Source organism: Apium graveolens, chromosome 8 (genome assembly GCF_009905375.1).
Source record: "Apium graveolens cultivar Ventura chromosome 8, ASM990537v1, whole genome shotgun sequence".
In the NCBI taxonomy this organism is placed as follows: Eukaryota; Viridiplantae; Streptophyta; class Magnoliopsida; order Apiales; family Apiaceae; genus Apium; species Apium graveolens.
The window spans coordinates 199,405,506-199,433,101 of NC_133654.1; the positions used below are offsets into that span (position 1 = coordinate 199,405,506).

The window sequence follows — 27,596 nt, forward strand, 5'->3', positions numbered from 1 at the left end:
ACCTCCAGAAACTTACCGAACTGCTTATCCAGCTTTTGTTGTTGCAATCTCTTAGGGAAAGGTGGTGGAGGATAGAGCGGCTGCACCTCCCTATTGAGGATATGATTGCCTTTGAGCATAATGTTGTGGTTGCTGGAATCCAGGTGGATTAAACTGTTTACTTATGCCTTACTGATATGGTTGCTGAATAGTATTCTGATTATTATTCCAGCTGAAATTTGGATGATTTCTGTTGTTGGGATGATAAGTAGTTGGCACAGGCTGCCGCGGTCGATGATAATTGTTCACATACTGAACAGACTCATTAACAAGAGAACACTCATCCGTAGCATGAGAACCTGCACAAAGTTCACAGACCATAGCTATCTGATTGACTCCTTAGGTGGCTAGAGAATCGACCTTCATAGACAGTGCTTGGAGCTGCGCTGCAATAGTTGTAGCTGCATCAACTTCCAGGATACCTGTTACCTTCCCAGGCATCATCCTTTGAGTTGGGTTTTGATGCTCATTTGCAGCCATAGTCTCAATAAGATAATAAGCCTCAGTATAGCTTTTGGCCCACAAGGCGCCTCCAGCTGCTGCATCGAGCATGGGCCGAGATTGGGTCCCCAAACCATTATAGAAACCAGTGATCACCATCCAATCAGGCATACCGTGATGTGGACACTTTCTCAACATCTCCTTGTAGCGCTCCCAAGCTTCGCACATGGATTCTGTAGGCTGCTGCGTAAACTGAGTAAGAGCACTCCTCATAGCCGCAGTTTATGCCATTGGATAGAACTTCACCAGAAACTTCTGCGCAAGATCTTGCCAAGTAGTGATGGACCCCGCTGGTTCAGAATATAACCAGTCCTTAGCTTTATCCCTCAGAGAAAATGGGAAAAGCCTCAGCTTGATAGCCTCATCAGTGACACCATTATATTTGAAAGTATTACAGATCTCGACAAAATTCCTGATGTGCATGTTGGGGTCTTCAGTAGCAACACCTCCAAAAGAAACAGAATTATGCACCATCTGAATAGTGCCCGACTTGATTTCAAAGGTGTTATCCTGAATAGCCGGATGAAGGATGCTTGACTGAATGTCATCAATTTTAGGCCGAGAAAAGTCCATAAGAGCTGAATCTGCCGGAACTATACGATCACCCATGATTACTGGTTCTTTCTGCTCACTCTCTGTATCCGAATCTTCAAAATCTATCTTCTCCGGAATACCAAGAACTTCGTCTGTCTCCTCAGTCGTATCTAAAGTCCTCTTGCGAGTACGAGAATATGTTTGCATAAACGCTCGCTAAAGTACCTAAAACACAACCGGAAACAATAAGAAACAAGTCTTAATCAATGAGTCCTAATGACCACTGATGGTAAATACATAACTTAAATAAATACGCCGAGTCCCCGGCAGCGGCGCCAAAAACCTTTTAGGGCGGAAATCACGCGCTAATAATACACGCAAGTATACACGTTTGCAAGTAATATAGAATACTTTCTAGTTCGTTCCCACAGAGACTCAGACTAATTATGTTCAATTAACACTCACTCACCAATATATGATTACTTCTCAATGTCAAGACAATAACACTTAGATTTGATTAACTAATTATTAACTACAATTAACTACGAGAATTAAACACTTAATTGACACTTGAATTAACAATATTAAACACACATGAGATCACAACTTCATTACTACTTCCTTCAATAGTTATTGTTATTACCCCTAGCATGTAACGATGATGATATTGATCGAACAACACGAAACTGATAAAAGCCAACTTTCGTTGCACTAATACCATTCTACCAAGCATCCACAATTAAGATAGAAGTTGAATAAGCATCAATTATGTTGAGACCCTATATGTCTACAGAATTTGACAACATAACGATTTAAGCACAAGTTATTCCTTATGATTATACAGGGCAAGTAAAATAGTTAGAGTTACCCACTAATCATGCATACACATACATGAACCTATGCTAGTATGGCAAGTTCTAAACCTCAAAATCCACTGTCGCTTTACAAGAGATTAACACCCTATCTTATATGTTCGCGACGCACATAAGACGAATAAGCACAACCAATACTAGATATCATACAATCATCACACACTAAGGTATTAAACATCTAACTAAAGAATTCCATAGCAAATCCGTTACGACCCCATGATCACGATTAGCCCATGATTGAACTCATCGTCACCGTGGGTTCATATTGAAACATGATAAAAAAACACACGAGAATAACTAAATAAACTACTTATATTAAACCAGAATGCGTCACAAGAGTAAATAGGTTCAAAGTAAAGAAAACTAGCATCCACTGTTACAACGAAATAAAGAATCACAAGAAAATATGCTTCCTCTTCATTGCGGTGTGCTAAAACGGTCTTCTTCCTTATCTCCTTGCTCCCCGATTGATACCACGATTCAACACCATGTGAAACGTCTCTGAAAAGTACTTATATAGGAGTCCCACAAAACCCAGCTATCTCAGAAGTTGGAAGCTCAACAGAATTAGGAGTCTAAAAATATTAATTTTAATTTACGTCCCTGAGCGGCCGCTCAGCAATCCTGAGCGTGCGTTCAGCTTCCTGAGCGGTCGCTCAGCTCCCCTTCTGGAAAATACTCTATTTTTGCTCCCGTTCTTTGCTGCATTTTGCTCCTATCTTCCCACTCGCAATGCCAAACACATACAGAGGCTTATTCTTGATGAAATCTCTCCACAAACGTAAGTAATACCCTGAAATGCACAAACACTAGAAAAACGCATCAAATACATAAAATACTTGATTTCAAGACATCAATTCAAGCTATTATAAGACGTTCTAAGTGGTATAAAATGCCACTTATCATTCTGACACCTGCTTCAGGATCTCCAATTATTAAGTCAGGTGTGTGTGATTTAGTCCACTTCCTTGCAGATGGAAGTTGATCTCTAGAACTGGATTCTCCCCCATGATCCATGTTGTCTCCATCAGCATTTTCTGATGCTCCCCCTGAAGTTATGCTCTCTGAAATTTCAGAATTTGAGTTGGATCCTTCACGAATTGAAGAATCAGAGTTTCCAGAATTATCAAAATTTGGCTCATTAGAACTTGATGAATCAGAACTTGAAGAACCAGTGACAGGTTCTGATGCTTCTTGAGAGTCTTGAGATGTGGTAGGATCATTAACTTTCTCCCCCTGAACAGGTGCATTTTCCTTTGGAGTAATTACCACAGTTTCAATGACATCAGAATTTAACCCGTCAGAACTTACAGGATCAGGATTTAGATCATCAGAATTTACAGAATCGGAATTTAAATCTTCATTTTCAATTCTCAGCTGATCATGATCATTGAAATCTTCAAGTCCAGTAATCTTTTTATCTTCAAAAGATACATTGATAGATTCCATGACAACCCTTGTTCTTAAATTGTAGACTCTGAAGGCTTTTGTGGAAAGTGGATATCCAACAAAAATTCCTTCATCACCTTTTAGATCAAATTTTGACAGCTGTTCAGGATGAGTCTTAAGAACAAAACACCTGCATCCAAATACATGAAAGTATTTCAGATTTGGCTTCTTTTTCTTAACCATCTCATATGGTGTTTTTCCAAGCTTGTTTATGAGTGTAGCATTCTGTGTAAAACAAGCAGTCTGCACAGCTTCAGCCCAAAAGTAGGTTGGTAGCTTTGCTTCATCAAGCATAGTTCGTGCAGCTTTGATGAGAGTCCTGTTCTTTCTTTCTGCCACTCCATTCTGCCATGGAGTTCCAGGTGCAGAAAATTCCTGCTTTATTCCATACTCTTTACAGAACTCTTCCATGATTGAATTCTTGAACTTAGTGCCATTATCACTACTTATGTTTTTAGCAGAATCTTTAACCAACTTATCCAGCAATCTGATATGATCAGTTAGAGTAGATGCAGTTTCATTCTTCTTGTGCAAGAAATACACCCAATTATATCTTGTCAACTCATCCACCATAACCATAGCATATTTCTTCTTTGCAATGGACATGACATTGACTGGACCAAATAGATCAACATACAGTAAGTGATAAGGCTCAAGAATTGAGGATTCAGTTTTGCTCTTGAATGAAGATTTTCTTTGTTTTTCCTTTTGACATGATCACAAAGGCCATCAGGAGCAAATACTAATTTTGGCAGTCGTCTCACAAGATCTTTCTTTACTAGCTCATTTATGTTGTTGAAATTTAAATGAGAGAGTCTCTTGTGCTAATTCCAGCTTTCTTCAATCGATGCTCTGCTTAACAGACAGATTGCAGAACCATCAGAGTTTGTTAAAAGTCTGGCTTCATATATGTTACCATGTTTGTAACCTTTCAGAACCACTTTGCCTGTAAAATTACTTACAACTTCACAGTGTTCTTCAAAGAAATCCACATGATAACCTCTGTCACGGATTTGACTCACACTTAGTAGATTGTGTTTAAGTCCTGAGACAAGAGCTACTGATTTAATTATGACATTCCCAAGATTGATATTGCTATATCCCAGAGTCTTTCCCATGTTTCCATCTCCATAAGAAACTCCTGGGTCAGCTTTCTCCACAAAGTCTGATAGCAGGGCTTTATTTCCAGTCATATGTCCTGAACATCCATTGTCCAAAACTAGGATGTTTTTCCTGTTGTCCTGCAATCACAAAGACCAATATTGGTTAGTTTTAAGGACCCAGACTTGCTTGGATCCTTTGGCCTTTTTAAGTTTTTTAGCATTTGCATCGCATTTAATTTCAGAGTTGATGCTAATTTTCTTCTTATCAGACTTTATATCAGACTTTGCATCAGAATTTACACTAGAAGGAATTACACTAACTTTCCTCAAAGAAGGTTTTATTTGATAATAATCATAGTATAAACTATGATATTCCTTACAAGTATAAATAGAATGCCATAAACTACCACAACGAAAACAAGGATTTTGTGGTTTAAACCTAATAGACTGACTCTTAACTCCTAATCTAGGAGGTAAAGAGTTTATATCTTTATTTTTCCTGCAAAAAGAAGCAAGATGGTTAGAGTTTCCACAGTTATAGCATTTCTTTCTAGGAGCATTAGGAACAGGCATATAATTATTGCTTTTATTCACTCCTTCCTTTCCATTCCTATTTTTCGTAGCTTCCTTTACCTTGTTCAGATTTCTAATCTCTTTCAGCTTATGCTTAAGTTGCTTCTTTATCATTAAACCTATGTTTACTGAAATTGGTTTGTCATGTTTCAATTTGTCAGAAGTTGACTTTTCTTTGACTTCTGTTTTAGAATCATTCATCTTTTCATACTTTGATACATCAGTTTTTGCTACAAATTTAACAGGATTAACTTTAGATTTTTCAGCTTTCTTGGTAAAGTTTGGTTTAGATGACACAGTTTCCTTTTCTTCCTTATCATCTAGGTAACCTAGACCTTCTTTCCAATTTCCAATTTCTAAGATTTTCTGAGTTGTTCTTCCAAAGTTAGTCCAAGTTTTGATTATCTCCTTTTCCTTTTCCAATTCAGATTTAAGAGATTTATTCAATTTTAGCACTTCATCTCTAACATACAAAGCCTCATCCCTTTCTTTCTGAGTTTGATGGAACATAACTAACTCTTTTTCTATGTAGTCATTTCTGTTTCTAAGAGCAAGACTTTCATAAGTTAATCTTTCATTTGTTAAAGTCTGATCTCTAAAACTAATGAACATGGTTTTCAGATATAATCTTAGCTCAATAATATCATCAGTATGAAAATCAAGTGTGGATTGAGGCGTTTAATTCAGCAGCATCAGTACTGCTATCAGCATTTGCCATTAAGGCATAGTTCACCTCATCTTCAGAATTTAAAGTATCTGCCCAGTTTTTCTTCTTTATGATAAGTGCCTGTCCTTTATCACTTTTTCCTTTCTTGCAGTCAAGAGAGATGTGACCTCTTTCACCATAATTGTAGTATTTGACATTTGAGTTGTCTCCTCTGTTAGATTTTCCTCCTTTGCCTTCAGACTTTCTGAACCCTTTCTTTTCAGAACTTCCACCTTTCCTAGAAAACTTCTTGCCCTTTCTGAATTTCTTATAGGCTATCTTTGTGATACCCTTCACCATAAAAGCACACAGTTGCATCATCTTTGCATCAACATCAACTTCAGATAAATTTTCAGATTCTGAATCATCATCGTCGGAATTTGATGACTTTGAATCAGACTGTATGATGAGAGCCTTTCCTTTTCCCCTCTTTGAGACAACCACTTTAGGAGATTCCGCCTCATCTTTAAAAGCAACTGTCTTTGACTTTCTTCCATGCCTTTTGCTCCTTTGATCCATCTCAAGTTCATGAGTCTTGAGCATACCATAAATTTCATCAAGAGTGGTTTCAGTAAGGTCATAGTTGTCTCTTATGGTAGTAGACTTTAAATCCCAATTTTCAGGAAGAGCTAAAAGGAATTTTAGATTTGAATCTTCAAGATCATATTCTTTGTCCACCAGTGACAGATCATTCAAGAGTTTGGCAAACATGTCATACAAATCAGTTAATGACTTATCAGCTTTTGAGTCAAAGTGCGCATACCCTTGAGTGAGTATAGTCTTCATGTTCTTCTTGATTGCATCAGTTCCCTGGCATCTTGTCTCCAAAGCATCCCATATCTCCTTTGCAGTCTTGCATCCAATTACCATTTTGACATGACATTGTCAATTACACTATGCAACAGGTGCCTTACCCTTGCATCCTTGGCAATAGATAATATGTCTTCAGTTGTGTACTCACTTTTCTCCTTTGGTATCATCTTTGCTGGTTAATCAGCAACTACAACAGAAAGCTTAGTTAGCTTATATGGTCCATCATTGATTCTATCAAGGTATTCTGGATTTATGGCTTCCAGAAATATAGCCATCTTTACCTTCCATATAGGATACTCAGATGCTCTCAGTATGGGAACCCTAATACTCTCATATCGACTGTGAGTTTGATTGTTTTGAGTATCTTGAGTTTTGGTGGGCTTAGGTGGGGTTTGTGTTTCTTTAGACATGATTGTAAACTGGATCTCACTATTTGTAAATCAACAGAGAGGTTGTGATACCACTTGTTAGGTCACACAACACTATAGAATGGGGTTGAATATAGTGTTTATATAATCAAATCGATTTCAAACACTAGTATGTAACAGTAATCAAGTATATTCAAAAAACTATGTTATAATAGAACAGTTGTTCTCTCTCAGTGATGAACAATATCACTAAGAGCTGCTAGGTTACAATGTATAATCTTCCTCGTGAATGAGAACACTTATAGTGTAAACCCTAAGCTGTGTTTATATAGTACACAGTTACAAGATATCTTCTAATTGATATGGAATATAATTATGTCTCCTAAAATATATCAATCAGATATCATCTTTTACAAGTCTTCTAGTCTTCTAACTCTTCATGCATATCTTCTATTATTTTAGTCACGATCATTTCCTGTAAATCAGATGCTTTCCTTATCTGAAGTATCCGCACTTAAGTCCTAATATAAATCCTGACGGCCTTAAGTTCTGATATAAGTTCTGATACAAGTTCTGACTTCAGTAAGTTCTGATTTCCAGTAAGTCCTGATATTAAGTTCTGAAACTAAACACAACAAATTAGACATGGCATCTCAAATATATCTAACACATAGCAACTGGGGAAAAGGTCTCATCATAGTCCATACCATGAACTTGTTTGAAACCTTTTGCCACCAGTCGCGCTTATAGGTCTGTACTTTACCATCCATGTCAGTTTTCTTCTTGAAAACCCACTTGCATCCTATAGGTTTTACCCCTTCAGGTGGATCAACTAAAGTCCATACTTTATTTTGATATATGGATTCCATTTCGGATTTCATGGCCTCTAGCCATCTCTCGGAGTCTGGACTATTCATAGCATCTTGGTAGGTAAGAGGCTCATCATTATCTATGAGCATTACATCATCATCTTGAGTCAAGAGAAATCCATAATATCTCTCTGGCTCATAACGAACCCTACTAGATCTACGAACAACCTGCGTTTCCGGAGCAGGAACAGCTTGATGTACTTCCTGCCCATTTTCCAACTCTAGTTCAATATTATTTTGTACAACTCGATCTTTATCGAGATCTATAGTCCTCCAACTAATTTTCTTTGAAAGTAACTCTCTTTCAAGAAATACAGCGGTTCGAGCAACAAACACTTTGTTCTCGGTAGGATTATAGAAACTATACCATTTAGTTTCTTCAGGATATCCCATAAAATAACATATATCCGATTTTGGTCCCAACTAGTCAGACACCAAGCGTTTCACAAACGCTTCGCATCCCCATACTTTCATAAAAGACATGATGTGACGTTTCTCATTCCACATCTCATATGGAGTCTTTTGAACCGATTTAGTTCAAACTCGGTTTAGTGTATGCAGCCGTTTCTAGAGCATAACCCCAGAAACTTATTGGAAGATCTTCTAGACTCATCATCGATCGCACCATGTCTAGAAAGGTACGATTTCTCCTCTCATAAACTCCTTCCATTGAGGCGTTCCAGGAGGAGTAAGTTGTGATACGATACCACACTCCTTCAAGAAACCTTTAAACTCGAGGCTTAAGTATTCTCCTCCTCGATCTGATCGTAGAACTTTTATAGTTTCCCCTGTTTGCTTTTCCACTTCATCCTTGTATTCTTTAAACTTTTCAAAAGAATCAGATTTGTATTTCAAAGATACACATATCCATATCTACTAAAATCATCAGTAAAAGTAATGAAGTAGTAAAAGCCACCTCTTGCCATCGTATGTATTGGACCATATACATCACTATGTATAAGTCCTAATCGTTCGGCGGCTCTTTCACCTTGTCTGGTAAAAGGAGCTTTAGCCATTTTTCTAATGAGACAAGATTTGCATTCTTCGTATGATTCAAAATCAAACTTATCCAAGTAACCATCTTTATGTAATATGGAAATGCGTTTCTCATTTATGTGACCTAAACGACAATGCCAAAGGTATGTTTGATTTGAGTCTTTCATCTTAATACGTTTATTATCATTATTTATGTTATAGACATGAGTATCAATATCAAGAACATATAAACCATTAAACAAACGTGCAACCCCGTAGGTAACATTATTGAATGAAAAGGAACAACTATTGTTCTGAATCAAAAACGAAAAACCTTTCTTGTCCAAACAAGAAACCAAAATAATGTTTCTGCAAATTGCAGGCACGTAAAAACAGTTATCTAGTTCTAAAACAAGCCCAGTGGGAAACAATAACCGATAAGTCTCTACAGCTAAAGCAGTTACCTTTGCTCCATGGCCAACTCGTAGGTCGACTTCTCCCTTCGCCAATGTCCTACTTCCCTGCAGTTCCTGCACATTTATACAAATGTGAGAACCACATCCAGTATCTAATACCCAAGATGTAGAAGTAGACAAATTGACTTCTATAACATAAATACATGAATCAGAAGGAGTAACAACAGCCTTCTTCTTCTTCAGATCCTCCAAATAAGCATGACAGTTCCTCTTCCAATGACCTGGTTTCTTGTAATAGTGACAATCACCAACCTTTGGAACACCACCTTTAGGCTTCAAAGCCTTGGTCGGATTGGGTTTCGGATTGGCATTCGATTTAGATTCCATCTTCTTCTTGCCTTTCCATTTACCCTTTCCTTTGGCCTTCCCCTTATTCACCATCAACATGAGAGCAGAGGATGCCTTCTGAACGTTGGTCTCAGCAGTTTTCAACGTAGCCAACAGTTCGGTGGGGTTCTTATCTATCTCATTCATATTGTAATTCATCACAAATTGAGAATAGTTTATGTTTAAAGATTGTAAAATTAGGTCAATCTGGTGCTCCACAGCAATCGGGGCACCCAACTTGGCAAGGTACTCAATATACCCAATCATCCTTAGAACATGCGGTCCAACCGGATCACGTTCTCCCTGCTTAAATTCAAGCAATGATTTGAAAGTATCAAACCTCTCCTGACAAGTTTGTCCTTCAAACATATGTTTAAGGTGCTCAATCATATCATAAGAATCCATTTCTCATGTTGTTTCTGAAGTTCAGCACTCATGGTCACTAACATGAGACACTGAACATCTGTGTCATCATCGATATGTTTCTGATAAACATTATGTTGGGCACGGGATGCTCCTTCAGGGAGAGGTACGGGGCGAGGGATATCTATGACATAGAGCTTCCGCTCTTGTTTGAGGACAATCCTCAAGTTCCTCTGCCAGTCAAGGAAGTTTGTTCCTGTAAGCTTATCTTTCTCAAGGACTGATCGCACAGAGAAGTTGCTTGAATTGATTGCCATTTGATATCTACAATGTTTAAAATGCATAAAATAAATTAGTTTATAGATGATTATTAAATTATATTCAAGTGATTATTCATATAAATTCAAAATATATATCTCCCACTATTTTATCAAATTAATAGCCCTAACTATTAATTCGGAAAGAGAATCTTCTATATACTTTCTAGTAAGCCAAGATCCAAATTTTCACAACGTTTTAGTTCAGCTTTGGCTTTACTCCTAAAACATGATTCAATAAGGTAGAAAACATTTATCAATTATATCAACTATATAACTCTTGGATAGTTTAGTGGAACAACTTTTATTCTTATTTATCCAATAAATCTCACCAAACTTTATGCCTCTAAGTTCACAATCCTATTGTGGTAACTTAGTTAAGTTAAAACCCAAAGGTCTAAAAAGTATCATATACTTCAACACGTCGTCCCACGATAGATTGGAGTACTTCGCTCTGGCGAATACACTCCTTATCGATCTAGGGGTTAACGCGTTGGACATATTGGAAGGCATCTAAATAACTTAATAAAAACATTAGGGTGTTATTAGTATTATAACGATCATGATCCCAACATAAAGAGATTTCCAATTTTTCCTTGAATAAAATACTTCAAATCAATACTCGTCAATGGTTTGATTTCCAGGTAGTGGATGAGTCACATCGGTCTCGCTTAAAACCCACAGCCTTACAAGTTCTATGAACCCGTTGTTGACAAAATCGCCCCATGTCGGAAATAAAAAAGATTCGTATTTCATTCCGTCTTTCATAAACACGAGAATCTCATAATCGTTAGTAAATTTTAAAATCTTGAGTCGTTACAGATTTTATCTTGTTTAGGCATGGCACTGGTGACGTATCTAATACATGCATTCATGCATGATTAATCTAATTAAAGCATGCATCATTAACTATTCTATACATACATTCATACATCAATATGTAAAGTGCAATAAAGTAAATGTGTTTGGTTATGGCCCCATCCTATGTGATCTTTATCAAGCTCATGATAAAGATCAAGGTCAATCTAATGAGGTAATGGAAATAAATACAACTACATATTACATAGGTCTTCTTCTTTTGTTTAGACTTCTTGTATGCCTCGTCTTCTTCTTTGAATCACCTCCATTGGATAGCCTTCTTGAGTCTTCAATTACTTTAAATGATTGAAAGTAAAACTAATCTAATGAACTTACAAGAATAATTCGAGTTATATTCAAGATTTATGATTACAAAGATTGACGACATGCAAGTCGTATTTAAAACCAAAACCAAAACCATTACACTAAGGTCGAAAGGCCATAACCATCCATCATGCTCATACAACACATAAAAGCATGTTAAAACACATAATCTGATCTTAACATATCATATTATCCATGATCTAATCATAAAAAGAAATATGACAAAAATCAGAAAAAATCAGAATCAAATCAGAAAAATAAGAATCACTGTTTACGGGCAGTAAACGATGTCAAACGCTTTACAGATGGTTCGATGATAGCTTTAACTATCAGTTTTGTTCAGACGCTCGTTTACCTATCGAATAAGGTATTTGTTTGCGTAAATCAGACACCAAACCCAGATTTCAGCAAATCTGCAGCAGCCAATTCAGAATCCGTATATAATACGATTCTCATATTTAGAACAAACATAAATCATGTATATATCAGTATATATAAAGATTACATAATCATCTTATGATTATACAACTCACATGAATATCATATATTCAAAACCATACATATACAAGCATATTATATCAATATCAAATCATGGCAAATCACGTACATGCTCATATATCGAAAACGGTTAAACACATAAACGAATTAAAAAAAATTCGCAAGTAGCTCTGATGCCATTGAAGGGTTTTAGCACATAAACGCAATGAAAAACATAAATTTAAATCTTAAAAATCGAAAACCTCCGCAGGATCCATGCGAAAAAATAATATTTAATTCGTAGTTCATTATGCTTACCTTAAGAAGCTTTACGTTAATGAAAAGATGGAGGTCTTGAATGATCACCATGTAGCTCGTCGCTGGAACGATCTACGCCTTGAAGGTATCCACACAAATAATCGTCCGGAGGATGGGTGTGTACTAGCACGTTCTTGAGGCCGCCTTTTTACTGTCTCTATCTCTCTTCAAGCTGCTAGGGTTTATGTTTTATCAAATAAAACGTGTAACCCTAATTCTATTAGAAAAAGATATTATATAGGTAAGAGCTAATGGGCCTCCAACCCTAAACTGAATTTTAGAGTTATTATTATTATTAAATTCGAAATTCTAATTATTGTATTATTAAGTCTCACTTAATCATCCAATAACTTAAATTTTGGATTTAATATTAAATTCGAATTTCCTATTTATTTAATTAATTAAGTCACACTTAATTAATAACAAATAATTTGAATTACTTACATTTAATTTAAATCTGAATTTAAATTAAATAATCCTCCAATCATTCTTTGTGCGACCCTTTAGGTTATTATTACGTTGGCTATAATTTTAAATCTAATTTAATATCATAAACGATGAGCGGCATCTAGTAATACATCATTGTTACAAAGTAATAATAATTAAATCGGTGATCAATTAAACCTTTCGTGAATAATGTACAATGTAATATAATCCCTTTAGCCTTATATTATTGATCAAACTCGAGGCATGCATTGTGTCATCCTCTGTTAATGTTCAATCCTTCTTTCCTTGATCAATGAGTAAACTATCAAACAAATCAGTATTTGAGCACGGCCATGCATTTTATAGTCTTATTCAATCAAGAGGCCAATAATATCACTCATTTAATAAAGGAGGGCTAAATCTCATCTAGATCATTCATATTTCTCATACGATTCATAATGTACCCAATGTCTACTTTTATTATTACCCCGTCAAGGATAATTTTTAATAGTATCAGAGTATATTATTTCTCGTATATAAATATAATGATTTCAGGTCAAAGGACCAATACATCATTATCACTGTGAGATTAACTTATGACACTATAAACATGTAGTATCTCACAACGGGTCAATCCAGCACCATGTATTTAATACATGTGCATGTGTTTTGACTTTAGTAGCACCATACCTATGATCAATGAGATGTGATCATCAGCCAACAAACACACTAGTCTCAATGTATTTATTATTGTCCCTTAATAATAATACTTGACTAGGGACCTTTAGGAATATCAATATTATTCTCATAATCTCATTTCTAAGTCACATACTTAGAGATATAGATTTACATATCATATTTCAAGGACATTTATTAATCTAACATCTTATCGCAGAAAATAAAGATATAATAAATTACTAAAGAATAATCCATATAATCATAATTAATAATCCAAATATTTCATAATTTAAACATAATAGTGTTGTCTCTAGGACACAAATACTAACAGTTTTTCGGTCGAGCCATGTAGTCAAATTTCGAGTATTTTTTAACAATGAACCAAGTTATGATTTCAAATTTGAATTAAACTAAAATGCATTGACTCGTTATAATTCGAACTTATCAAAATATGTAATAGAAATATAGATTATATATATATATAAGCGATTCTATTTTCAATATTTTTTAAAAAAATTATATATGTACATTTTAATCACTTTTTATAATAAAAACATATGTTAAAAATATATGAGATATATTTTCAAACTAAAAAATAATTAATAAACAAGATAATAATTCATTTATTTACTATGCCTAACTTTATATTTGTAATTCAATTCTTTAAAATTAACTGTACAAATATTCAAGTAACTAACTTTTCTTTGCGGAATTCAAGTAACTATCTTTAAAATTAAACAAAATATTCATTTAACACACTTACATATTATGTGTATAATAAAAACCGCATATGACAATATGGAATAGTGGTATGAGGTTGTATAGGTTAATGAAATATCTTGAGTTTGATTCCCACAAACCACCTTTTTTATATAAATATTAAAAACAGGTGTAGTTTAATCTTTTCAATGAGACTTTTTAATCTCATGAATATTATCATCTTGTTCTCCTATTATATATAGATAGAAGGGATAACCGGAATGGGGTATAATTTGAAATTATTTTTTTGTTAGTTTGGTTATCCACATTTATGAAGGACCGTTAGCTTCAAATACTAAAATAATATACACTACTCAAGCTCCCCATGTTCGAACCCCGCCAACAACAAATATTTACATTATTATTTATACACTACTAAAACTTTCATGTTCGAATCCCAGCAACAGCAAATATTTATATTATTATTTACACACTACTCAATATTCAGTTTTGAATCCCGCCAATAATAAATATTTATATTATTATTTATTATTTTCTTATTATAGGTAATCTGCAGCCGCTACTTTCGGGTGTGCACCGGGTAAATCCTATTATTAAATAATAAATATACTAATAAGATAATAATTCGAAAAGAAATTTATTATAATTTTAAATAATATAAAAATATAAATGAATAAGACATGTGCGATGCACAGATTGTAAAGCCGGTAGATTATAAAAAGATAACAGTTTGCAGCTGACATGAAATATCAAATGTAAGTTTAAATTTTAGTATACAAGTTCCAAATATTCGCGTCCACAACCCGTACATTTCTTTTGGAATGATTAGGCTTCCACAGTCCATGCTTTAAATAAAGACAATTGAGTTTTGCGACTCTAGGATAAGTAGAGAGTTAATAAAAAAAACTCTGGTTTCCGTTGCCAACATAAACATGTATAATGTGCTTCTAATCAAACATCTTAATATTTTGACAAAAAATATATATATATATATATGCAACGTCTTCATTTATTTACACTAAACTTTCTTTGCAAGATAAATGTTTTGAATTGCTAAATTGAATTTAAATTTAAAATACAAGGCCATTGGATTAAGAAAAAAACAATTATGTTTGTTTTTGTATTTGAATGACCAAGTATTTTCTATTTGTATCAATTAACAAAGAACGATGTATGAAATTTATTTTCGTTGTAACACTAGAATATGACATTTATTTGTCTCAAGGACAAAGAGCCAACTCAAAAGCTAGAACTCTAATTTCACATTATGCGCACAGTTGAAGATGTAGACATTAATAGTTGATCACAAAAAGATAGACATTAATAACTCAGCCTAATTTTAGCGTTTTGTTCCCACATGGAAAAGAGGTCTTAGGAATACCCAACATGTCAATTACAAACAAGAATATTGAGTTTCAAAATTAACTTAACCTAATTTTAGTTCTGTACTATATAATGTAAATATTACATTCAGTTACAAAATTAAGCTGACTTCCCAGCTTTGGGCAGCTTAATTTTTTAAAAGCAGATGTCTAATAAATACATGAAAATCCACCCTCAACTAATACCTCTTCAGCAGCCTCACAGTACCAATGATAGCGCAACAAGAACTCGATAATACAGGACTTGATTCAAAAGATTGATCTTAAGCCTGAACTAATGCATTCCTGCTTCTTATGATTCCATTACACCATCTTCCACAGGAAAACCGAAAATCCGGAGGTTTCTATCCATTGACCCAACTGCTAAATATTTTGCATCTGGACCAAATTTCACAGAAGACACTTTCCCTGAAATTACATCAGCTAAATTACATCTCAGAAGATTTATAATCTATGATCCAATTTAGGAATGATCACACGAGAGAGAGAGAGAGAGAGAGAGAGAGAGAGAGAGAGAGAGAGAGAGAGAGAGAGAGGGGGGGCACCTGTTCCAGACAAATCAGGTAATATTTTTATACAATTCCATTCAGACTTGACATTGGCAACTTGGTATACTCTGCATCAACATAATGAAAACAATTAAAAGAAATACAAAATCTCCAAAATTAAGCATGTGATTCCTCAATGTATATATGACTTCAAAATCTATGCTGTCATCATAAGACTATCAAGTCTAGCTTTTGGACCATCTAAAGAGATGCCTAAAACAATCTCAAAACCTTGTGATACCAAGATCAACAGTACCATTAATAGACCAACCTGATATCTGAGCCTCCAATAGCAAGGTAGCTACCACTGTGATCAAAGTCCACTGAAAAAAGTAATAAATGAAGCATTACGAAATACACAGAGAAACTGACATAAGAGAATACCTATTTCTGCCTAGTTAATGTAATAGTATTAAAATTCACAATGAACCTTTTGCCCTGAAGAGAAATAAGATAGTACTACAATTTCCTCAATGCAAGACGTATTAAAATCTTATACCATCTACAATTATGTGTAGCTAATTATGCAAGATGAACACAGCAGGGCGATAAAAACGTAATTCTTTTGAAGAACAAATGTGGTAAACAGTTTGTTTTGTGTCAAGAAAAATTAATGTGGCCGCGAGACTTTCCAGGCTAACCAGAAAAGGACGATTAAAATTGAAATGCCCATTAACCCACAAAGTTAATTACACCTCCCAACAGAGTGTAAATTAATTTCAAGTCTCAGTAGGGGAATGTTCTTGAATTCAATTTAGTTGTCCAAGAGCTAAATTGTTAAAATTAATTCAAATCATATTACAGTAAAAAAACTATTTGGCACCCAAAAAAATTAAAAAGAAAAGAAAACACTTCAACCACATAATTATGAAGCAAAGTATAAAATTGAAGGATCAATTGCGCAAAAATCTTAAATAATCATGCAATTGCAGGTTATTAGATTTTCTTCAAAACACATGTGAACACAAAATTTGGGCATGCTAATTGATACACTACCTGATTGTGTGGGTGTATCTTCATCATAGGGTGAAAATGTTCTAAAATTCTTCAATTTGCGGAGATCCCACAGCTTCACACCGTCTTGAGCAGCAGTCTAAAAATTGAAGAAGAAACACTCAGGCTGTGACACTAAAAATCTTAAAATTAGCTACATACTGGGCATTCTTCAGTTACGAGAAACACGTACCGCAAGAAAGTAACCATTTTCTGAAAAAGATATAGCATTTACAGCCCCAATGTGGCCATCAAATCTCGCGACATTAGCCTGCAGAAGGAAAAAAAACATGAGCAAGATATAACAGGAAGATTACAGACAAATAAGTATATAAGTTAATTAGTATCATACCTGGCTTTTTACATCCCAGATTTTAACAACAGCTCCAGAGGTGCCTGTTCCAAGGATGAGACCATCAGGATGGAAAGCAGCAGATGTATAACCATCAGTGTTTGTAGTATCAGAAACCTGCAGATTCCAGTCCAGAACTCATGAGAATAAACTATCAAGGCACTTAAACAGTAGCCATACGGAGACATAAATGTAAGCATAGCGAGTCATTATGAGTCCATGTCATCAGAGGTGGCAAGAGAAACCTGTGCTAGACATGAACCAGAAGCAATATCATAAAAGCACCAAGTACTATCAAGAGAAGCCGTCACAAAGTAGTTGTTGGTTGCATGGACAGTGACAGCTTGCACCTGTCACACAAGTTGATCATTTTTTGATATCAGTATTAGTACTATAGGGCCTACATAATGAGTTCCATGAACAGAAAGAACGTATATATAAAACTATAAGCATTGCCTCGAATAAACATGGCAGTTACTTTAATTTTATTAGCTAGTTAGCTTTGAAGAGAAGGGCTCGAGGAAAGAGACAACATTACTAACATTCTAAAAAATGTTTTGACTATATTTATTCAGAGTTTTATAGGGATCATCGCTAATTCCGAGACACAACTTTGTACACCAAAAAGGCACTTCAACACATAATTATATAGCCTTCCTCAATAATCACCTTTCATACTTGGTACGTGATATGACGAAAATGACATAGAGACTCAAATGAAATACAAATTTGAAATAAATACTGGGTCAAATGGGCTCGTAGACACAAAAAACAAGCATCATTGTTTGCAAAAGGGTACAATATATACATCTCAAGGTTACAGGGAATCGAAGTTAACCAAAGTTATATAGGAAGAGGTTTGGATCGCAATAGGTACGACATAATATACGCAGAACATTAGATAGTGAATCTAATACAACTCAAAGGTCTTCTTCTTCTAATCTAAGGTCATTATATATTAGTAAGTACATAGTTAGTCATACTGTCATAGTATTAATATTTTATTATTAATTATGAACAAAGTCTTTATCAAAATTATTTTTATTTGTGTTCCCTATATGTGTTTTATCAAAAAAATAGATTTTGTCGTTTATAAGGTGTTTAGACCTATAACTAATAAATTTATCTCGGCCTGTATATTTAAAAAGACTACAAGGTCGCGTTTTAGAAGATATTTACAATATGGGATCCAAAATTCAGCATCTAAAATAAAAAAAAAAAAAGCCTTGTTAACCCTAGACATGGAGCCACTCTGCATTTAATAATTCAAAGAGTGAAACAGATAGATGCAGTTGACTATTACGCTAATCTATGCACATATATCTCCTTCTGAAATACTTTTGTGTACCCTTTCATTTCATACCCATGTTCTTTCCATCTTCACGTTGTATTTCCTTCAACCTTTTGGGTCAATAATCACCCGTGTTTGGGGACAAACAAACTACTTAAAGTTAAATGGCATGTTTCCGGAACCATGTATCTGAACTCCACTAGTAAGTCCAAACAAATAGATTGGACATTCTTATAGTCAATGCACACAATCATATTTTTGTTAAATAATTAGATGAATGCGACTAACTTAAATTCTTAAACTAATCACATGACATGAAAAAAATTCTTGAACAAGATGACTACTGAACGAAATGGCATTATTTTCACCTCTGCGGTATGATCCTTCAAAATATGCCGGCAATCATAGTTTCCACTCTCTGACCCTTGCCATATGCGAACTGTCTGCAAATGCAAAATCCAAATAATGTAAATACGATGGGAAAAATGCCACATAATATATATATACACACACACAGAACTACAGCAGAAATTTCTAAAGAAAAAATGAAAAAGAAAGAAACGGAAACCAAAATAAATACATAATTATGAAGTGCTAAAAGGAAAGGCAGCAAAAACATTAACACAACACAAGGACGCCAACCTTATCAGCAGAGCCAGTAACTACAAGCTCACCTTCAGCTACAAATCTTACACTTGTCACCTAGTACAAAATAAACAAGGGACCATTGTAATCAGCCGAAATTCTTAATAGGAATTATAAAAACTATAATAAAAAAGAGGAAAACCTTTTTCGAGTGACCACTGAGTGTAGATAGGATCTCTCCTGAAGTTCTATCAAACACTACAGCATTTGTATCAACCCCGCCAGTGGCGATGATATCCTAAAAAACAATTAATAGAAGTTATTATGTATTATTAGCTTTATTGAATGAACAACCACATTATATTTCACATTCCGGCAGTGTAGAGGAAAAGTTAAGCCAGAATCATTGCACTAATTTATCAAATGATTTCTTGTGTCCATAATGTGTCAATGGAAGACACTTACCATCCTTTCTATGTGTAAACTGTGAGGCAAAGGTAATTAGAGAGTGCCTGTATTTATGTTTAAAGATGCTAGTAATGCATCATCATCAGCCAGGGTTGGCACGAAGTTCAATCAAAAACAAAAACAAGTATGGTAATATATGTGTATAAGAGGTCCAAACTAAAACATCCTAACTAATTAGTAGTTTACTGACTAAATAAAATAACATCAGGCTTTTGTCGGAAAGAAACTAACATAGTCTATTATTGGTCAGTTTGCATGTTCATATGATGGTCGACAGATGAACCAACCAAAACATGTGACTTGGTTCTGGACAGCTTCACATTAATTTTGAATATTATAGAAATATAAAATAGAGTATCATTAGGTGATAGGTCCATCATTGAACGGGATTTTAGAAGTCATTTTTTATTTCAACAATCTTCAGAATTTTTGAACTTCCACAAAATAAAAAAAGTGGCTCTCTACTACTAGGAAGGTGTTAGGGTTCGCACAGATGTCATCCTTCAAGACCCTGACCCTAGTTCCAAATATGACATGGTAGCCTAAAATAAGAAAAATCATTAACCTTCTTTTTGATGCAATTACATCTTATTTGAAACTGAATATACAGAACTTGTACTAGGCAATGGCCGAGGATGGAAATGATCGCCATCATCATGTATGCATGAACAAACTAATTGCAGTAGCAAAACAAAAAAGGCAAAAACCGACAACCCCACATGTTCATTATTGCATTCATATGTCTAGTTTTAGCATAGGTAATAAGCTAAATTTATGTATAAACCAATATGTGCATGATTAACCAAAACCAGACAACCAAACACAGTCAATATGAACTTTACGTAAAATAAAAGGTATTTTAGTATGTGTGTGTTGTTGCAAGTACATGGATTTGTACCCCTCACCTTGGAGTTATGAATGTCCACAGATAATATCCCAGGTTTGTTTGTTTTGTGCAGAGGGTAACTATTGAGTTGGGTGTACTGCTCCACAGCTTCAACAAGAGCTAATGATGAAGAAATCTGCAGTTCAGCAGTCATCAATAGAAAATTAACGAACACGGTTTTTCTACTTTCTACCAATTATGATAAAAGACTACTTATAATCAATCAGGTAAATAGGAGAATCAAATTCCTGTTATAATACAATGCTCTGTTTGGACCATCTATATGAGAAGTAGACTTATATTTTCATATATGGATGCAGTACCTGGCGCCTTTTCCGTTGTTGAGAAAGTGCCGCGTTGCAATCAGTTAACTCTTCAATAATTTTGGAAGAAATTCCTGCCCGTAATTTCTTCCCCTCAGGCCCCAATTCATCATCCTCAGAAGCTTTATAAGATAAGAAAAAAAAGTTCATATATCAAATGTTCTACATATACTTGGACATGTCAAGAAAACCTAGGAATAGAGAACAAGCACAAGTTTTTATTGTTAATTAATGTTATGAGTGGAAACCTCTTTTCCCATTGCTTAAGGCAGAACCATTTTCTGGTACTGCAGGAGATATAGACATGGGTATCTGTCTTTCTGCTTGTGCTAACAGTGACCTCGCTTCATCTCTTTCTTTCTTTAGTCTAGCAATTACACGGCAGGCAGCATCATGCTGCCAACACAAAGATATACCACACTAATCAATTTACATACGTAATTAATTAAAATTTATCATAAGAACCAAAAGATAATGTAAAAATAGACACCTGGTAAAGGGCATGACTAAGCTCTTCCCTTGCTGTATGCAGTTGTTTCTCCAATGCATAATTTGATAACATCAGGCCGTCCCATTCCTAGTAATAAAACAAAGAAAATATATACACACACATATTAAAATACATTGTCGATGGCTGGGTTTTTTCAAGTAAATCATAACCAATATAATCTTAAAGACTGAGCAAGTACAGACAAGAGACAAAAAAATATAAAATGTCAACCACAAAACTGAATCATGGAGGAAGACGACGGACCAGGAACTAGACCGGGCAAATCGGATAACCGGATCGGTTTCGGATCGGATCAATTTCGGATCGGTTTCGCTTTCGGATTATGATAATTGGAGACCATTCGAATCAGATCGGATGTGATTCGGTTCGGGTCTAATTCGGATTAAAAGCGGATGAAATTCGGATAAAAATCGGACAAAATTCGGTCGGGATATTTTCCGATCATAACTTACTTAATTTTTTCATGTTGTGTGACTTAAAAAAATATATTTTTGTCAAATGTGATACTTTTAATATAATTTGATGTACTTTTACATTAATTTATGATTAAATGATTATATTATCACAAATATAAAATACATTTAAGTATGAATTTTGCTTATTTCAAATCATATTCGGTTCGGATATTATATGATTCGGTTTTGTTCGGTTCCAATTTATAATCGGATCTAGTATCTCGAATCATTTTCGGTTCGAATAATTTCGGATCAGTTTAATTTGGTTTTCGGATAATCGGATTATATAATTCGGATCTCGGATCAGATCTCGGATCCATAGATTTCGGTTCGGTTCTTCAAATCCAGGCCCATTTTGCCATGTCTATCAGGAGCTATGGGAGCCTCCATACATACTATACATGTTAGTGGCATACGAAAAGGTCGTAGTTAAATATTTTATTTAAATAAATTCACACTATTTATGTTTTTTAGACAAGTAGTTGCTTTGAAGCTATTAAATACTAGTGATTAGTATTATGTGTCATACAGTCATCCGAGACACATCAAAAACAAATTCCCTAAGCATTAAAAAAATGAACAGTACGTGCTTATCAAAATTCAAAACATTGTCTATGTTACACATCAGAGTGCATAACACATATATCATATGCTGTATATGCATTGTTGATTAAGGCGCAAGACCCAAAATTTGAAGCACGATTAGCGAGTCACGAATAGCCACTAATCGCAAGCTTTTTTGCCAAAAAAATAACAATCACAGATTTAATAACTCTAATTTGATCTTGAGTGTATTTAATAGCTAATTAAGATCAAATTAAACAGAAAATTGTGTGTTTAATATGTTGCTGGCAGAATTCGAACCTAAGATCTTTGGTTTTTTTTCTTTTATAGTATTAGATATAACAAATAAGTTGTGTGCAGAACAAAAGGAAGTTACTTTCCAATAAGATGGAGGGGAACATGGCTATAAGATAAAGACGGCCTAATCATCTGCCTTATCTAATGAACACTAGTTGAAAAGATCTTCTAAAACAATAGTGATGATAAAAACAATACAACGTTATACGAGAAAGCAAACTTCACTCTAACAACAATAATGTAGAACAAAGAGATTAAAAAATGCATGCTAGTGCCTAGTGGCAATCAGAGACTAGTAAGCTATACATGAGAAGAAGAGCAAAAGTTAAAACTGATGTAAAATAGGGGTGTTCATGGTTTGGTATGGTCCGGATTCACCATTTCTCTTACCCTATATTAACGCTCAAGAAACAACTACATATCATGTCACCATTTAAATTATTAGAGTAAGAAGTTTTCAAATACTGGAATGCAAAAAAAAACTGCACTCACAATTCAAGAAAGCATCAGTACTGTATGAACTATGATTCATAAAAACTATCTACAACCAATTCTATTTTACAAGGAACCGCAAATTAAAGGCACTTACAATCTGGAACATCCCTAGCATCCCAGGAATGCTTGCAGCCTGTACTGGTCTTGGCTTTACAATCTGCATAAAGGCACTTAACCTCAACGTTACGTATAAAATATCATTAAAAATATCGTCACATTCACACCGACACACATCTACAAACCTTGGAAGTTTTGATTGGAACAAGGTCTTCCATAGTGAGAGGCTCACCAGTAACCGGACATTTTCCATTATCCTGTGAAGAGCCGAAAACAGAAACAAAACAGATTCCTATCAAACAAACATTCAACTCCCATACAACATCATAATTTTCCCTTTACTGGTCGAGATAAGCTAAAGGATACACATAAGATATGTTCAATTGTATGAATAACCATAAATTTTTCCCCAAATTTATTTGAAATAACGTTGGCTAAACACTATGAATTACAGTACTGTACAATGAAAACTAAAATATATTATATGATTAACCAAAAGCAAATATAAGTTATACATTATAAAGACTAAAAGTTACTGTAAAAAAGAAACAGAACTAAAATATATCATTACAATTAATGACAGATGAAATGCCTTCTTATAAACTCTAAGAACACTAACTTACAATAAACAATAAACGAGAAACAAAAACTAATGCTACATATCAATGAAACCAGCAACAAACTAAATGCCTATTACATAACTATATATTCTCTATCTTCCTATAAAAGAGACGAACACAAAAAAAAATCATTACAATTAACAACAAACGGAACGCTTGCGACATGAACTCCATAAAAATCTAAGTTCTGATAGAAGGAAACCAAAAAATAGAATGGTATAAGTATCAAAGCCGGTCCAAATATATCAAGTGAGTCACTAATTGCGAAAATGACTCAATTTAGTAACCAATTTTTAAAAAATATCAATTTAGTCACTGAAAGCTTGAAAATTTGTATCAACTTGGTCATTCTCGGATGATGTACTTAATACAAATTAGTAACCAGATTGAGTCCTTTCTGCAGTTAGAGATTAATTTGACACATTTGAACCCAATAAGTGATAGATAACTAACCCAAAATAGATTAATATATAGTTACAATTACCGATAAACAAAATGCCTGATACATAAACTTGATAAACTCTAACTTACAATAAAAGACAAACCCAAAAGCTAAAACATGCATTCGAAAAGGAAGAAACGAAAAAGCGAAACTTACCGAGACGTGGCGCTCGATTAATCTCTTCTCATACAGAAGACCAGAGTTCTTCGAAACAACTGCCTCTTCCGGGACTTCACCGGAGACTGTGCAATTACAGAACAACAGGAAGAAGCAAAATCAGCTAAAAAAAGGATGGATACATAGATGCGAGTATGTGTAAGTAGAAAAAGATATACAAATATAATTGAGTGTAAAGAGAGAAAGAGGAGGATGTGATTACTTGAGCAGTTCATGGCGATTGAAAGTCGGTAGCTAGGGTTTTAGCCTGTGAGAGAGAGAGAGAGAGATTTGAAGATTAGTGATTTATGTTTTACGGTCTGGATCGGGTTAAACTCCCTATACTGTATTTTGGACGCCTTATTTAAATGAGGTTCGTGCTTCAAAATACAAATATTAAAAGGGATGTTTTAATAAAACTGTTATTTTTAAAATATTTTCAAAAAAATGATCTCGGCTAAAAAACCAAAATAACTACCATTTGGGGATTTGGGGCCCAAAATAGCCACATGCGGGAAAAATGTCCATAATATCCACCGAATGCGCATTCATATCATGTGTACCTTTTTTAAAAAAATATTACAAAGGATACGCATGTCAGACATGCGTATTCACGGCTATCCGCGGCTACAGTAAACAGTGGATACGCATTAAATTTTTAAAAAAATAGGATACGCATGATACAAATGCTCATTCAGTCGGTAAAAATGACAGTTTTCCCGCATGTGGGTATTTTGGGCACTTGAAGCTGGAAAGTAGTGTATTCTGGGCATTCTTTCTCTATTCTTAGCAGAAGATAGTTTATTCTCGTGAAAATACAGATGTGTATTAGCTATATTTAAAAAAATATTTCTATCGGGAATCGAACCCAAGTCTAGCTACTTTTTTATAAAGTTCAATACCAATATGTCAATACGCATTTGTATTTTATAATTATACTCTTAATAACTATTTGTCATATAAGAGTTATAGAATAATATTTTTTAATCATTTTTTTTTATATATGTTGATTTAATTGCCTATATGTTTCTAAAAAATTTAAGTTACTATTAAAATTATAATACTATTCAATATTTAAGATAGAAAAATAACTATTTTACAAAAAAGATATGAAGTCACAAATAACATGTAGTATTTAATAATGATGTAACACTTTTGAAGTAATCGTTATAATACATAATTAATATGATCAGTATACACTTATACGAATAAATAATAAAATTTATGATACGAGTTTACTTAATATTGATATGATGTTTATTACATATAAGAGATGATTATTCATTTCTAATGATCATGTATACACTTAAAAATTCATTATACGTGTTTGTTCAATATTGACACCATATTTTTATTTACTCTTTAGATTAAAATCATCAATACAAGACATACGGACATTATATCGGCTAAATAAATAAAAAAATACAAAATTATAAAATTATTTATTAATACCATTCTCACAATGATTTGTTTGAAAATGATAAAAGATTATATTAAATGATTGATTAGTCAAAAAATATATTATATGTTAATGTTACTTATACACGACGTTCTAAAAATTGGAACTGGATTGACTCGGTGAGCCTACGGAGTCACGAGTACTCGGATTACTCGGGGAGTACTCGGAATGTATACTCTGATTAAAATCGGATGCGTTAAATATTTCTTTTTTAAAAAAATATTAGTAATATATATTATATAGTAAATTACATAAAGTTTTAAAACCGAGATCAACCGGAAAAATACATATTACTCTCAATTTTATCAACATATATTTCCTAAATAACAAAAAGATAATTATTAATTAGTTTATATATCATGCTTGAAAACTCGAAATTATAAGAGCTTCAGACTCAATATCATCGTCAATTTTGTACATAATAAGTAATAAATAGACAATAGGTTGAGATAAATGAGTGAATTTTCAAAGATTCTTAATTAAATAATTAGGATATTATGTTATTTCATTTTTTTCATCATTTTGGAATTGTAAATATCAAATCTGAGTTGGACCGAGTTTGAGCCAAGTAATGCCGAGTTTGATCCAAATTAAGCTCAAAACTGGGTAATTACCCGAGTAATAAAAAATCAGTTGGTAAATGAGTCCGAGTACTCGTCCGATTTATCGGCCGAGTCGGCCGATTTTTAGAATATTGCTTATACATTATAGATCATGACGATGATATGTCGTCTTGATAACATTTTTTTAGAAAATATAGTTTTCAACTTAAATGTGTAACTGTTAAAATGATAATTTTCCAGAACAGACAATCAAGAATTCAATTAAATAGGGTGTTGACCTTTAATGGAATAATTTTACTAGGTAACATTTCAAACATCAAATATTGAAAATAATACACTTTTTAAAGGGGTATTTTTTAGAAACGCAAGGTCGTTGTAGTGCTTCTTCTCTCCACAAATTTTTGATTCTAAAAGAAGACTAGAAATACGTATTTAATTAGCGCTTACACAAAGCCAATATTCGTAGTATACAATAAATGTGTCCCGAACACACGTATTTGTGACGCCCTCAATCTCGGGGTTAGGAAATGAGGGCCCACACACCATTAAACTAATAATAATTAAACATAAACCCCGATTAACTAATAACAGGATCTAAATAGGATTAAGTTTGAGACAAGATTACAACTACAAATCAGATAATATATATTACAACCCCAAAATAATATTTAATTTACACAATCGATTCCGACTTGGAACCGATAGATAACCCATTGTAAGCTTACAAACTTTCCAACTAAGCGCTTGCTCACACAACCTGTACTACCTGTTCTGGCATCTGGAAGCCTACGACACGGTAGGGGCCACCAGGTAAGCTCTTACGAGCAGTGGGCCTAAGTCTGACCATCTTCTCGCTTAACTGCCATGGTTAGAACAAAGCAAAATATATGAGCACAAAAAGCTCAACAAGTAACTATATGACAGTTCTATGATGCAACAATATCAAATATCCAGAAATCACTTTTAAGGCATTTTACTTTAAATATCTAGGTGGCAGATTTCTATTTCTGGCCATAAAAGGGGTTATGAGGAAAGATTTGGGCTTTCGGGAATCGAAGCTCAA

The 27,596-nt window shown here is 34.1% G+C and overlaps 1 protein-coding gene and 1 pseudogene across 1 annotated transcript; one reads left to right on the plus strand and one right to left on the minus strand.

Annotated features, from left to right (window-relative positions):
- Nucleotides 1-649: 649 nt before the first annotated feature.
- On the plus strand, nt 650-764 carry LOC141681845 (small nucleolar RNA R71; annotated as a pseudogene).
- Nucleotides 765-15,385: 14,621 nt separating this feature from the next.
- Nucleotides 15,386-24,871, minus strand: LOC141678087 (pre-mRNA-processing factor 19-like). The gene is made up of 18 exons (XM_074484314.1): nt 24,735-24,871; nt 24,512-24,597; nt 23,479-23,550; nt 23,331-23,393; nt 21,405-21,491; nt 21,163-21,310; nt 20,915-21,036; nt 20,611-20,727; nt 19,440-19,535; nt 19,295-19,354; nt 19,021-19,095; nt 17,607-17,711; nt 17,362-17,478; nt 17,203-17,280; nt 17,013-17,109; nt 16,288-16,339; nt 16,014-16,084; nt 15,386-15,876 (listed from the first exon to the last, which is right to left on the minus strand). The coding sequence occupies exons 1-18, from the start codon at nt 24,745-24,747 to the stop codon at nt 15,761-15,763; spliced, it is 1,575 nt and encodes a 524-aa protein (XP_074340415.1). The 5' UTR covers nt 24,748-24,871; the 3' UTR covers nt 15,386-15,760.
- Nucleotides 24,872-27,596: the final 2,725 nt, after the last annotated feature.